Here is a 14,873-nt window from a genome sequence, read left to right as displayed (position 1 = left end):
ATCTTTAGGGAAGTAGGCTACACCTGGGCACAGCAGGAGGACTGAAAAGTATAGTAAAAAAAAATACAAAATGTTTTTTAATGGTGTCTGACCATTTCTGTTTTATTTTATGTTGTTGTGTTTTATTTTATGGCCTTTATTAAATATAATAATGTTACTATTCATTAAATGTATTAAATACAGCCTCTATTTTATATTGAAAATATTGCCTCATTAAGAGGCTTCAAACTAGCTAGACACTTTTTTATAGTAACTTGTAGTGTAGCCAACTACTTTTTCAAATGAGTAGCTTGACTGTAGCTTAACTACTTTACATTTATGAGTAGCTTGTCATACTACAGTTTCAAAGTAGCTTCTCCAACACTGCATAACGGTCACATGTAGACATGTAAAATCCACAGTCTTCAAGAAGCTATCTCGCTGTTATCTAGTAGCTATTTCATGAGCAAATATGTGAAAACATAGGCATTGATTGATACAAAAACAACATTTCTTAATTTACTCTTGTGTATATTTACTGTACTGCATGCTCGAACATTTTGTGTGAGGTAGATCAGTAGTAAAGGGATAGTTCACCCTAAAATGAATATTCTCTCATCATTTACCCTCATGCCATTCCAGATGTGTATGATTTCTTTCTTGAGCGGAAGACAAAGATTTCAAAAAAAGATTTAAGCTCTGTTGGTCCATACAATGCAAGGAAATGGTGACCAGAAGCGCTGAGGATGGCGTTGATCGATCTAGCCCAACTTCACAAGTCAGATTTCTGACTCTGAATGTCAGAGGAGGGAACATTTTTGATTTTGGAGTTGTCTGGAACACAGCATAAGAAGATGGATTCAGAGTGACCTTGGCACATAATTCTTCAAACACTACCCTTGACATTCGGAATTGCTTAACCAAAGTCTTTCTAGCAAGTTGGACCACTGTCGGCCATCTTTGGAATGCTCTCGGGAGGCTATTTCCAGTCATGCCAGTGCAGCTCCTATCTACTTCAATGTGGAAAGACCGAAATCTTCAAAACAGTTGGTCAAGATTACGATCAAAGTGCATATTTCAATCTAGCAGTAAAATCTGACAATGCCATACCTGTCAACACTCCTGTTTTTCATGGGGTAACCTCCTCGTGGTCGTGATTAGGGGTTCTCGCTCTCAATGGAGAGCATGGTAAGCTGTGCGTGGATCGTGGAGAGTAGCATGAGCCTCCACATGCTGTGAGTCTCCACGGTGTCATGCACAGCGAGCAATGTAATAAAATGCACGGATTGACTGTTTCAGAAGCGGAGGCAACTGGGTCTTGTTCTACAACACCCAGATTGAGGTGAGTAACTGCGCCACCATGAGGACCTACTAAGTAGTGGGAATTGGGCATTCCAAATTGGGAGAAAAGGGGATAAAAAATAAATAAAATAAATAAAAATATTGTGTTACTTTAGTCGTTACACATAAAAGTAATTTGCTTACGTAATGCACGTTACTTTTATTGCGTTACCCCCAACACTGCTTCCAAGTAATTCTGCTCAATAAGAACATATCATCTGTCTGTTGCCAATACAGTTAGACTTATCAAAGAAGGCCAATAAAATGTTATACTGCATTATGTGTCATATAAATTTTGATCTATATTTAGACCTAATTAAGACCTATCATGTCGCATGGGACTGCCTTTTGATTTCAATGCGATTTTTTCAACACTTTTTTGTACAATGGCTTTATAATATATTAATCTGATATATTAAATGTCCCTTTGGTGAAAGATGCGAGAACAATAGGTTACATGTTGCACTTAATGGATTTAAGAGCAATTCATAGCACTAGTTACTTTACGAGCATTTTTACGTGCTATTTAGATAATGATGCTTTTAGGAAATGTGGTGCAGTAAGTACAATTTAAGTGCTACTAATGCTCAACTTTGAGCTTCTGAAAAACCCAGCTCAAGCATCATCACACACTAGTTTTCTAGTCTTGTCTAATCTATTCTGTTTTATATCTTGCACACAAACTTACTGTAAATTTCTTGTAGAGTTCATAAGTAAGCAGAGGGATGGGCAGCTCTCTGAAGTACAGCTTACATAAAGAGCCAACACAGTGGATATCCTGAAGATACACTTCTTTAGTGAGGTCAGGACAGACCTCGGTGCAAAACTCCTGTCTGAATGTACACAGAGAATGTCATATACGGTGGGGTCAAAATGACTGTATAGAAAATCTGTGATTAAAAACCTTTTTACAAATTAATTTAAACTGAAAACTAAGAAAAACTAGACTATAGTGTAAAATGATCGCAAAATATTAAAGGTTTTCTAGGTCACTTGATATGCACATTTTGTAACATTGACCAACTCTTTATAGATAGATTGCCTTGCTTCTATTAAAGCATACAAGAAATATTCTAAACACATGAAAGGATAGCATGTATAATCAGGTTTTGATCAATTTTAAATGCTCCAGTGCAAAAGGGAGACATACAAAATACTAAGAAATTCTAAGGTTCCTACTGTATAATTACCCACAAATAATTGATTATTGATTATATTTATGCTGTAAGCAATGTTTTACCAAACAAATTCAAGTAATATTAAAAAAAAATTCCACCATGCAACAAAACTGACAGTATATGAAGTAGTGAGTCTAGTAATTTGCCAACCTGAGTCTCTGAATGTTAGAGGTGATTCCTGAGAGTCTGTAGATTCCATCCACAATCCCATGTTCCTCTATGAACTCTGCACAAGTCTTCAGAACCTGAGGAACTGGACAAATAGCAGGAGAAATTCTCAAAGTAATTTAGACTTGGCAAACAACCAAAGGCTTAATTTATCAAAAACAATTTCACCCTAAAATGAAAACTATGTAACTATTTCCTCACCCTCATACCATTTAAAACCTGAATGACTTTCTTAATTCTGTGGAACAGAAAATAAGATATTCTGAAACTTTTCACACTGATCATTTCCATTCAATGAAAGAGTATAGTAGCCAGGGCTGTCAAGTTCCAAAAAGGACAAATAAGTACCATAAAAGTATTATAAAGTAGTCCAAGTCTTCTGAAGCCATCCAATAACATGTGAGGAACAGACTAATTTAAGTCGTAATTTACTCAAAACCTTGGCCTCCAACACCATAACCATCAAATCTCACTTCCACTTCCACATATACAAACGCAACCAGGAAAGAGACACACAAGAACCAGAAATATCTTTGACATCAAACCATGCCATAAGGCATTTTCACAAAGCAAGTTCTAATAGAAACATGAATAAGATAAGATTTGTGAGTTAAGGTCAAAGAATACTTCAGTTGACCGCGCTGCTGATCGGAATGTACACAGTATGCGTGACACAAATTTCATCATCAGCACAGTCTGTGCGTACTGTCCACGAACGGCCCAGATTCTCTCGATACGTGGACAGTCTTCGTCTGTGCCCATCATCTGGGCATTTGACTGTAATAAAAAAGTATCACAAATCAGTCGTAGTGTGCCTGCATTGAACGCGATTTGCTCGCAGGAAGGGATTTTCAGTAAATAGCATCTTAAATTCCGGTCTGTGCCTCACACAAAACTATTGTTTGACCTTAGAAGACTTATAATACAGGCCTAGCACACAAGTTGTGGAGCTGAAACCAAGTGACACAGCAAGGAGCTAGTGCGATTTTAGAAGTTGAGTTGGGCTGGCTGTGTTGGTTAGAATACCAAAGCAAGAGAAGGAATAACGTAGACCAGGTTTATTGTTTATAGGGTGTATTTCCTTAACAATGAATCTGAGTACATAACTGAATGATCTTCAATCCAATGCTAAATGTTGGTGCAGATCTCTTTGTCCTGAGTCTCTTTATGCTACGTCATATGGATGAGCATGTATATTTGTAGAGGATGGTATGGTTTTCTCTCTGGACGGACACAACTCTAAACACTCCAAGAGAACATAATGACAGTGACAGGGCGAAGAGGCTTATTAACTGATAAATCGGTCCTGCTCGCTCTGACTGAACAACCAGCGCAGCCTTCAGTCATAAAATAATAAATGCGCAGAGTGCTCTCAAGTACTTCTTCCAACACAGAGCTCACTGTCAAAAAATAGTCAGCTGGACTGTGCGACAGCATCAAGTAAATAGTGAAGGAATGTAAGGACAGTGAGATGAGCTACTGGTCTACACCAGTCTACCACAGTTTCTCAAAATTGTTCATGAGCTCTCTTGTCTGCGTTTAAACAGTCATTAGGGGAATTGACGTGGGCTTGACGTCCACTGGATGAAGTCAGCTGGACCCAACAGCTGGGAGTGTCTAACTGCCAGTCCACCCAGAGAGCCAAACCTTACTGGCTCAATAGGGGTAAGTAGGTGAGGGTGATCAGCCCCTATCAGCATCAGTGGCTTAACCTGCTCAAACAGCAAGAGAGGGAGGGACACCAGGTTTCAGTAACTTCTCTGCAAACTGGAGAGCGGATACAAGTGAATGAATGAATGAACATTACATTTATATAGCACTTTTCTGACATTACACTCAAAGCACTTTACACAGTGACTCTTCTCAACCACCACCAGTGTGCAGCATCCACCTGGATGATGCAACGGCAGCCATAGTGCGCCAGTACACTCACCACACACCAGCTATTGGTGGATAGGAGAGAGTAGAGTTACTGAGCCCATTCATGTATGGGGATTATTAGGAGGCCATGATTTATAATGGCCAGTGGGGTAATTTGGCCAGGATACTGGGGTTACGCTCCTGCTCTATTTGAGAAGTGTCCTGGGATTTCAAGGGAATTCATGATCTTGAAAAAAGACTGGGTGTAATTTGATGATATAGAACATTTTTGCTGTTAATTTTAAATATTTGAAAATATTTTGTCTGAATTCAATTGACTTTTGAGCTGTTTCCAGTGCTTTGTGATTGTCCAAGAGAGAGATGGATTACATACTCGTTTGCTCTTCCTTGCATTCCCGGATGTCATCCTCGAATTTTGCCACATTAATTTTTCGACCCGTATACAACAACCTGAACATCGAGACCTGAATTTCACAACCTGAAATCCACCACTTGAATAATAAACACCTGATTTTTTTTTAGGTGAATTCACACAAAATATTTAAAAATATTTAAAATTAACTGCAAATATTTTTGATGACGTCAAATTACACCCAGTCATTTTTCAAGATCATGAATTCGGAGGCTTTTTCAAATTCAAGTTCTGGTGATATAAAAATGACATCATACTGCCCCTTCCAGTAAGTTCCTGCAATTCGTGAGCAGCACACAGCGCTGTGTGGAGACAGCTAATGTTGCGTGCTACATCTTTGTTCAGATTCAAGTATGGCACCTGTTGTCCATTCCACTCAGTAGAGGCCAAGCTATTGAAACCCAAGGTTTCTGCTGTGCCCCTTTACCTTATATACACTCTCAAAAAATAAAATAAAATAAAATGACATGGTCACTAGTGTTATGTATACCTTGTCTTGTTTCACTGTTGCCCTTTTGTTTGTAATTTTGTCACTTTTGTTAATCCTTAGTTTTCACATTTGTCACCCTTGTACCTCCATAGTCTTCCTGTCAGCCCTCGTGTTCACTGTTCATTGTTTTCAACTGCCCTCGTTAGGTTTGCCATTTGCTTCCCTCGTTATCTTGTTTGGTGTTCTGTTTGTTCTTTGGCCCCTTAGTTCTATGTTCATGTATATATATATCCTGGTTTTTGGTTTAGTCCCTGTCTTTCGTTGATTGTTTGTGAACGTGGTTGAATGTTTGTGAATGTTGTTACCCTGGTCTGTGTTCCCTGCCCGAGTTCTCTATTTATGTTTATTTCCCCACTGAGGGTTTTCCTTTGTGTTTTTGTTAACAATAAAGTAAGCTGCATTTGGATCCTCAACCTTCGTCTGCCTTCATTGCCTTACATTTGTGACAGAACGACTGACCACCATGGATCCAACGGTTTTACGTGCCAGACACCACCTGCTCTGCCTGAGGCAAGAGGACCGTCCGATTGAGGCCCACGTCCGCGACTTCCTTGGTCTTGAGGCTGTTGCGCACTTCCCGGACACCTCCCTTGTGGTCTTCAACTAGGTTGGTACCCTCAAGTGGACCTTTTCTGTACCTCTAGTGAAAATGGCACATTGAGGATCCTTGCTGTAATCTTATCTTGTTTTTGGTACATAATTGTGCCCTAAGGATCTATTGTGTGCCTTTTAAAGGTTCCTCTGGGAACAAAACTCATACCTTTTTGCTTTCTTAAAATAGTACCTTAAATAGTACTTTTTTTTTTCTGCGAGAGTAGTCTACATACGTTAATGTTCAATAAAAACAATACAAAAAGCACGCCCACTGAGTGTTCACACCAGCGAGAAGCTGTGCAAGTAAATAATATTCTTTTATTTTTAGCCTGTAATTTTAAAAAGTATCAATTCTCTTTGTATTATATTATTTTGTAGCAAGATAGAAAGATGTATTTTATTTGTGTGGTCTGTGGTCATTTTCTTAAGCACATTGGCATGTTAATGTGAGAACTCACATGATACAACCAGAAAAGCAGCTTGATTTGTTTACAAGAGAATGCTGTTCACAAGCTTCATTAGTTTTGCTTTCATTCGAACATGCCAACACGTTTATGTCACGCGGAACTCGATCCACTCAAGAACGCGTATTAGAAAGCGGCCAGTAGTAAACAATTGTAGTGAAAAGGATTTAATGCTGATATGTTTCTCACCCTAAGCCATTGAATAACTTTAGAAGACACTAATTTAACCACTGGAGTCATATGGATTACTTTTTACTATGACAGTCTCAGTTTTGGAGCTTTAAAGTGCTGATCACCATTCAAATTTATCGTGAGAACTTAGAGGCAGAGCTGAGATATTTTCTAGTCAAGTCAGGCTCTTTATTATCATTCTACAAGTACAACCAAATGATTGTCTTCCACTGGTTGTTAAATCAATTTAGAAAAGAAAGAAAAGGAAATATATATATTTTTTTGTGTTCAGCAGACAAAGAAAGTCAGACATCTGGGATGGCATAAGGGTGAGTAAATGGTGAGTTTTCATTTTTGGTTGAACTATACCTTTAACTACCCTATAAACTAAAAAGAAAACCTAAAAATAATGGAGATTGGAGCAGTTTATTCCAATATTTTCTATATTTGCAACAATTCTTTACAATATGGTCTAATGCAAATACTATACGGAGTATTAAACATTGTTAAATGTATAAGGGGAACATATTTACTAATGTATATGTCCGTTGTACAGTAAACGTATCTACATAACCGTTCCCTCTTTAAATGTTGTGTTTCATGTCAACTACAACACTGTCATACCATTCTTCCATTATCCTGTCAGGCAGTTTATTGTGGGGAAGGTGGTCCAGGGCAGGAAGTTAAAAATGGTTTGTTTGTTTCAGAGGAAACCTGACACACCCAGGCCTTGCAGCTGGTATTACTTATGACACTTCCTCTGATTCTAAAAGGCCTTTGGAAAGTTCCCACCCAACTTCATCACTTCCTAAACATACCTTCATGATAGTTTAAGTCTGGTAATCTTTTGATTTGTTTATATTATATTTAAAGTAAATTATCATTATGGGCTACATTTTCCAACTTACTCTATTTATTTTTTTATAGTAATACGCTAATAATCTTTAAGCAAATCACAGTAAATGCAATTTTATAACCTTGATTTTACTGTACTAAAACCGCTTTACTTTGTTAGCTATTAGGATTAAAATTGAGGAAATGAACAACTTGCTCACTCATTCTTCATCCTTAAGAAAAATGACATACAAAGATGTAAGAAAAGTGTATTTAACTGTATGTTTAATTTGCACAGATTTTGAAGACATTAAGGTATTACTAAAGTGACTGCAAACATTTGGTTTGGAATTTTTGGCTTTCAATGGAATTTCTGGAGCAGAAGTGAAATTTTACTGAGTAGCATAATATACAGTGTATCTTGTGTTTATTTCATTAAATTTATTTGTTTTAATTATTTATTGTTATTTTATTGGTTATGGAGTTTTATTAATTTAATTATTGTTGACTTTTTTTGATAGGAAAAGTTTAGAGAGAACAGGAAATGATGGAAACAAGAGAGGAATGGGATCTTGAAATGACGTGAGCCAAACCTGAACTTGCATCGCCCACATGCTGAATATATCAAAGCTTTGTACTAACCACTAAGCTACAGATGTAAAGCCAAAAGTTATTTTAGAGTTGAAATTTCAGCTACGTTTTGCTTTTGAAACATTTGATATCACACTAATCCGGAACTTGTTTGAAACTTTGTCTATTCTTCCAAAGAGACCAACTCAAAAACTTCTTAGTACACTTCTTGCTTGGTAGATGTGGACTGGTCAGTAGTGTACTGTGTACAGTATTACTTCAGTACACCTACATTTGCTTCAAGGTAAATTAATGTTACTAACCTAAGTTTATTAATTTAACATTAATTTATTTACATATTGATTCAGATCATAGTAGAGGTGATTGTAGCTAAATAGTTCACAGTATTATAGAGATTATGCTAAAAATGTTATGAACAGATCTGTTCATTTAAAATAATCGTACATTTTGCCACAATTAACGCCTATGTAAGAATAATATCCATTTAATTTTCACCACTTTTTGAAGTTTAAACCACAGTTAAGAGTTCACAGAAATCTCTCATTCATACTCATGGAACGTTCTGTAAAGTTTGTCAGTTCAGTAGTGTAGGGGCAGTTGTGCTTTGGTGAATCTTGTTTCAGTTATTATCATGTATATTGTATCCAGCACTATACAATACTATTGTATAGTGCTGTTGGTCCTTTGTTGTTTTTATGTAGCACCACGTTCCTGGAGGAACGTTGTCTCATTTCGCTGTGTACTGTACTAACTGTATATGGTTGAAACTACAATAAAAACGTATCGGTTACCTAACGTAACCTCGGTTCTCTCTAGATGAGGGAACGAGTATTGCGTAAGCTAGCTTACGCTACGGGAAAGATTCATCTTTTCTGAGATATTGAAGCCAAAAAATTATCCTTAATTTTTGTATCCATTGTCAACGCAGTGCGGCAGCTGCAGACCTTGAGCGAGCTAGCTAGCGAGCTCATAGGTTGCTCTGCGGCAACTGCTGCGGCCTATAGACGAGCTTGGGCGAACTCGCATCCAATGAGAAGCGTCCGCGCGCTCACTGCATCAAAGCCCGCCAAAATGGGCGTGACTAGAGTGCATACAAGCGTAGTTCGTAGGCTGGAACCCTGGTTTTCATTGACTGAAGCGAAAAGTCGCCGTGGCGCTGAAGCACGGCCGGCTACGCCAATACTCGTTCCCTCATCTAGAGAGAACCGAGGTTACGTTAGGTAACCGATACGTTCTCTTACGAGAGGTTCTCTCAGTATTGCGTAAGCTAGCTTACGCTACGGGAACCCGTTGTCAACGCCGTCGCGCCAAGCATCCACTGTATGAGCCCCAGGGAATTAAGGGGGACCCGGGGAGCCCTTATGAGTGGGGAAATAATATTTGGCCGGCAAGAATGCGGGTCATTGATTGTGTAATACATAAGCACATAGTAGGACGGGAACGACAGAGCGGCGGTGCCGGTCTGTGTGGAATGTGTCCCATCAGTGCAGCTCACCAGGGGAGCTGTAGCGTATTAAACCGCTAGTAGTTTTGCCTGCAGAGCGGGCACTTCCATATTGTAAAATCTGACAAAGGTGGAGGGGAAGTCCATCCCGCTGCCACACATATGTCGTGAATGGAAATTCCGCTGGACCATGCCCACGAGGATGCCATGCCTCTAGTGGAGTGAGCCCTAATGCCCAACGGGCATGGCAGGTCTTTTGACGCGTATGCAGCAGCAATAGCGTCCACTATCCATCTAGATAGTGTCTGTTTCGAGGCGGCGAGACCTTTGGTGCGCCTCGAACGAAACGAAAAGCTGCTCGGAGCGCCTGAAAGCAGCGGAGCGCGCAGTATACAATCTCAGTGCTCTGACCGGGCAAAGGAGATTGGCGCCGCGTTCGCTATCCGGTGCTGGCAGCGCCGATAGGGAAATGACCTGTGCTCTGAAAGGAGTACCGATCACCTTGGGAACATAGCCGTGTCTAGGCTTTAAAATGACCTTGGAGTCACTTGGTCCAAACTCAAGACACGCAGCGCTGACAGACAGTGCGTGAAGGTCTCCCACACGCTTGACTGATGACAGGGCAGTCAGAAAAACGGTTTTGAGTGAAAGGTATTTCAAATCCACGGATTGAAGTGGTTCGAAAGGGGGCTTTCATAGTTTCGAGAACTATAGAAAGATCCCAGATAGGAACCGATGGGAGCGCGGGGGTTCATCCTTCTAGCTCCCCTGAGGAAGCGGATGACCAGCTCGTTTTTACCCCATGACTGGCCGTGCAGGGGTTCAGCGAACGCCGCAACGGCCGCCACGTACACTTTGAGCGTGGATGGGGATCTGCCCTTATCCAGCAGCTCTTGTAGAAATACGAGCAGCGACGACATCCCACATGTCCGTGGGTCCAGGTCTCTGTCGGTGCACCATTTTGAGAACACAGACCATTTTGACGCATAGAGTCTTCTCGTGGAAGGGGCTCTAGCGTGTATGATGGTGTTTATTACTCCTTCTGGCAGAGCGACGGGTAGTCGTTGATCACCCACGCATGCAGCGCCCAGCGCTCTGGGTGGGGATGCCAGATTGTGCCGCGAGCTTGAGAGAGGAGATCTGCTCTCACTGGGATGGGCCATGGCGCTGTCAGTGACAGCTGCATAAGCTCCGGGAACCATGTCTGATTCTCCCAAGCGGGGCTATGAGGAGCACCGAGTGACGCGTTTCCCTGATCCTCTGCATTACCTGTGGCAATAGCGAGGCGGGAGGGAAGGCGTAAAGCGGGCGTCTGGGCCAGTCCTGGGCCAGTGCGTCCTCGCTTCGAGAAAAATATTGGGCAGTGAGAGTTCTCTTTGGGCGCTAAAGAGGTCTATCTCTGCTCTGCCGAATAGGTGCCATAACGTCTGGACTGTTTGAGCGTGCAGGGACCATTCCCTGGGGAATATTGTCTCTGGACAGTCTGTCCGTGCCGTCGTTCAGGTGGCCTGGCACGTCGCGTCGCCCTCAGCGGCGCAGGTGGCACTGGGACCAACTCAGTATGCGTTTTGTCAGATGGAAGAGGTTCCTGGATCTGACACCGCCCTGGCGGTTTAGGTAGGATACCACAGATCTGTTGTCGAGCGGACCAGGGCGTGGTGACCCTGAATGACCGGGAGAAAGCGCCGCGGCGTACTCGACCGCTATCATTTCCAGACAATTTATGTGAAGGAGCTTTTCCTGAACTGACCATAGGCGAAAACCGGAGAGCCCTCGCGGACCGCGCCCCAACCCGTGTTGGGCGGCGTCTGTCGAGATGACTTTCGGCGAGATACAGCTCCCATTGTCACTCCCGCTGATACCATTCGGCCACTGTCCAGGGCTGCAGAGCTGATATGCAGGTCTGAGTCACCTTGATGGGCTGGCGGCCTGTGGCCCAAGCCCGGCGAGACGCGCGGGTGTTTAGCCAATGCTGAAGCGAGCGCATGTGCAGTAAACCCAGCTGAAGTACTGCTGCGGCTGAGGCCATGTAACCTAGCACTCTCTGGAATTTCTTCAGAGGCGTGAGGCTGTTCATCTGAAAAGATGCGGCTAGTCGCTGAACACGGCGTGCGCGCTGTGTAGATAAGCGAGCCGTCATTGCCACGGAGTCTAGTTCTATTCCCAGGAAGGAAATGGTCTGACTGGGCTGTAGTGAGCTCTTGGTCCAATTGACTGCAAGACCCAAACTGTTCAGATGGCTGAGGAGAACTGCTCTGTGAGACAGAAGCTCCATATGTGACTGAGCCATAATCAGCCAGTCGTCCAAATAGTTCAGAATTCGCAAACCCTGACTCCGCAGGGAGTGCGGCGCCGCATCCATGCACTTCGTGAAAGTACGAGGTGCTAAGGACAGGCCGAGCGGAAGGACGGTGTATTGATAAACCTGGCCGTCGGCGAATCTCAAGAATGGCCTGTGGCGGGGATTTATCTGAATCTGAAAGTATGCATCTTTCAGATCGAGAGAAATAAACCAGTCCCCTGGCAGCACATCGCGAGGAGTTTCCTGATTGTAAGCATTTTGAGCGGTCTTTTGCAAGCACCTTGTTCAAAACCCTGAGATCTAATATGGGTCTGAGGCCGCCGTCTTTCTTGGGAACAAGAAAATAACGGCTGTAAAACCCGACTACGCTCAGAGAGGGTGGCACTTTTCTATGGCCCTTTTGCACAGAAGGCTTGCTATTTCTGAGCGAAGCATGCACGCTGCTTCCGTGTTCACAGTGGTTTCGAGCCAGCTCTGAAGCGAGGGGCGGCGATCGAACTGTAGCAAATAGCCCTGTTGTATTGTGCTTAACACCCACTTGGATATCCCAGGAATAGCTTCCCACGCTTTGAAGCGTAGCGCTAGAGGGTGAATGGCCAATTCAGCTCTGATTGCCGCACACAGAGCACTGAACAAAATGTGTGGCGCGTTTAGTGTGTTCATGCATGATTGCTCGCGAGACAGCATGAACAGGCTGTTTTGTGAGTGACTTCCGATTGGAATGAATGGGGAAAGAGTCACATCTGTTACGTGATGCGTAAGCATAGTCATGGGCACGGGACTCACACACAGAGGAATGGTTGCTGGCCGTGTAACAGAGCGGGCAGAGAATGAGCGCAGCGCACGCATTTGTGGGCGCATTTATTGACTCTAGCGCTCGAGCGGTTCAGTAACCGCTTTATGTGAGCGTGCTCTGGTGGGGACACGAGACATGCAGTGCTTGTGTGCAGAAGTGAACACTGGATTGTGGGCACATTTTCTACACATAGGGCTGGTCGTGTGACAGAGCGGGCAGAGAATGGTGCGCCGTACGCATTTGTGAGCGCCTTCATTGACTATGGCGCTTCGGCGGTTCGTAACAGCTTTATGAGAGCGTGCTCTGATAGGGAGCACGGGATGTGTTATGCTTGTGTGTAGGGGCGAACACTGGGTTGTGGGCACTTTTTCTACACATAAGACATGTTTGCTCTTTACAAGATTTATTTGGGTCGCCGTGAAAGCGGCGTTTGAGTCTGAGCAAGCGGGCAGTGTCACCGGCTTGTTGGCTGCTAAATTCACCACTGTAGTAGCCTGAGAGAAGGGGACTGACAGGGGTAAAGCTTTGACAGTGGTCGGCCGCGGCGGGACTGAGCCGTCGTTTGTTCAACACAGTTAGGAAGACTTCGACTGCTCGGGTTTCAGCGTTACCTTAGATCGAGGCCAGCGGGCGGCGGTCTGCGGCGGCTGTCTGAGCCTGATCGAGGCGGCCGCCCTGTCGACGCTGAGAAGTCTGAGATTGTTGAACTGGAGCTGTGAAGAGGCTGCGTGCAGGAGGCTGATCACGTGAGCGGCCTGCAGAGGAGCTAGCGGCCGCGGCAGGAAGAGGTTCATGGCTTGGGTGGCTTTCTGGACTTCTGAGAAGCGGTCAACAATGCCACTCACCGCGGAGCCGAAGAGACCGGTTGGAGAGAGCGGTGCGTTGAGGAGCGTGGAGCGCTCTGCTTCTCCCATGTTGGCTAGTGTTAGCCATAAGTGTCTCTCGGTCACAGTCAGCGAGGCCATGCACTTCCCTAGAGCTTGGGCTGCAGCTTTGGTAGTCGAAGGGCGAGGTCTGTCGCGCCGTAGATCAGTAACAGCCTCTGGGTGCCTGCCTTTCTCATCCCACTCGAAGAAGGTCTGCTTGTAGGATCTGTAAAGCGGCCATTGAGTGCAGAGCAGATCGCGGCAGCGGCGGCGGAATAGGCGCGGCCAACATAGGCGGAAGTCGCTCTGTAGGCCTTAGACGGGAGCACAGGCTTGGAACGCCATCTCGCGGAGGGCGGACAAAGGTGTGCTGCTACCGAGTCATCGACCGGGAGGATGGAGGAGTAGCCTCTCTCAGTGGCGCCGTCCACCGACGCGAGAGAGGTGGAGGCGTGTGAACGGGTCCTGGCTGAAAAGGAGCGTTCCACGACTTTGCAAGCTCCGTATGTAATTCCGGCAGGAAGGGAGCGGCCCGGCCGCTGGTGTAGAGCGGCGATGGCTTTGAAGAAAGCAGCCGTCGAGTCTGTTGGGTGCCTGCTCAGGGGCGGTGACCACTCGAGCCCGAGGCGGTCGGCGGCCTGTGTGAGGGGCGTGTTAAGTCCCCTTCGACTCGGCGCGGTCCTGCTGGATTCCTGGGCTGAGGAGGAGGCTTGGGAGCCTGTCCACTCCTCGCTGTCCGAAGCCATGATGTAACAGCGGCCCTTATCCTCCGCCGTCATCCGAGATGGCAGCAGTCGCGGCCGCTCGGCGGCAACTCGCTGGCGTCCGGGGCGGGGAGGGTGAGCGATGCTTTCGAGGGAGAGGCTCGGCGAGGCAGTCGCTTCAACCACAGTTTCCGGCAGCCTTTGTGAGCGGCGCTTCTTCCTCGCGCGGCTGAGGGTAAGCGGCGTGGCGGTTTCTGCTTTGACTGCTTCGAGTCGAGCCCACAGGGTCGACATCGGTAGCTCCTCGCAGAAATCGCATCCGCCCTCAGTGAGGGCGAGCTCTGCGTGCCCCAGTCCCAGGCAGAGAGCGCCAGATGATGTGGCGGTCTCCTGTGCTGAGAAGGGCGCGACATGAGGCGCAAGTGGAGCGAGGCATCTTGAAAAAGACGCTCGTACTCTTTTGTGAATAGTTCGTGAGAACTAGCTTGCTGAATAAAAGGATACGTCGTCGGATGGCGTAGCTTCGCAGGATGGCTGAAGGTGGCTGAGACGGCCGGCTTCTTCTAGCGCTGTCCACGCTTGCTAGATGCCCCTCAAACGGCGACGCGGCTTCCAGGTCAGCGATCGCGGAGAGCTTCGCTGAAGAGATGAAAATCAG

The 14,873-nt window shown here is 44.7% G+C and overlaps 1 protein-coding gene across 3 annotated transcripts in view; it reads right to left on the bottom strand.

The window, feature by feature from the left end:
- The window catches only part of LOC127643120 (rho GTPase-activating protein 31-like), a 42,122-nt gene that overhangs the window by 22,229 nt on the left and 5,020 nt on the right, over positions 1–14,873 (bottom strand). Inside the window, exons 2-3 of one of the 3 annotated variants that reach the window (XM_052125697.1) lie at positions 2,649–2,751; positions 2,009–2,153 (exon numbers count right to left, since the gene is read on the bottom strand). The exons of 1 other annotated variant lie outside the window; for it this stretch is intronic. In XM_052125697.1, the coding sequence (XP_051981657.1) occupies positions 2,009–2,153; positions 2,649–2,751 (248 nt within the window). The remainder of the gene's footprint in view (positions 1–2,008; positions 2,154–2,648; positions 2,752–14,873) is intronic. One more of the 3 variants, XM_052125699.1, reaches the window with a different exon arrangement.

The sequence above is a fragment of the Xyrauchen texanus genome, chromosome 4 (genome assembly GCF_025860055.1).
Source record: "Xyrauchen texanus isolate HMW12.3.18 chromosome 4, RBS_HiC_50CHRs, whole genome shotgun sequence".
NCBI lineage: Eukaryota > Metazoa > Chordata > Actinopteri > Cypriniformes > Catostomidae > Xyrauchen > Xyrauchen texanus.
Note: the sequence above shows the minus strand (reverse complement) of the source record. Positions and strands in the feature narration are given on the sequence as shown.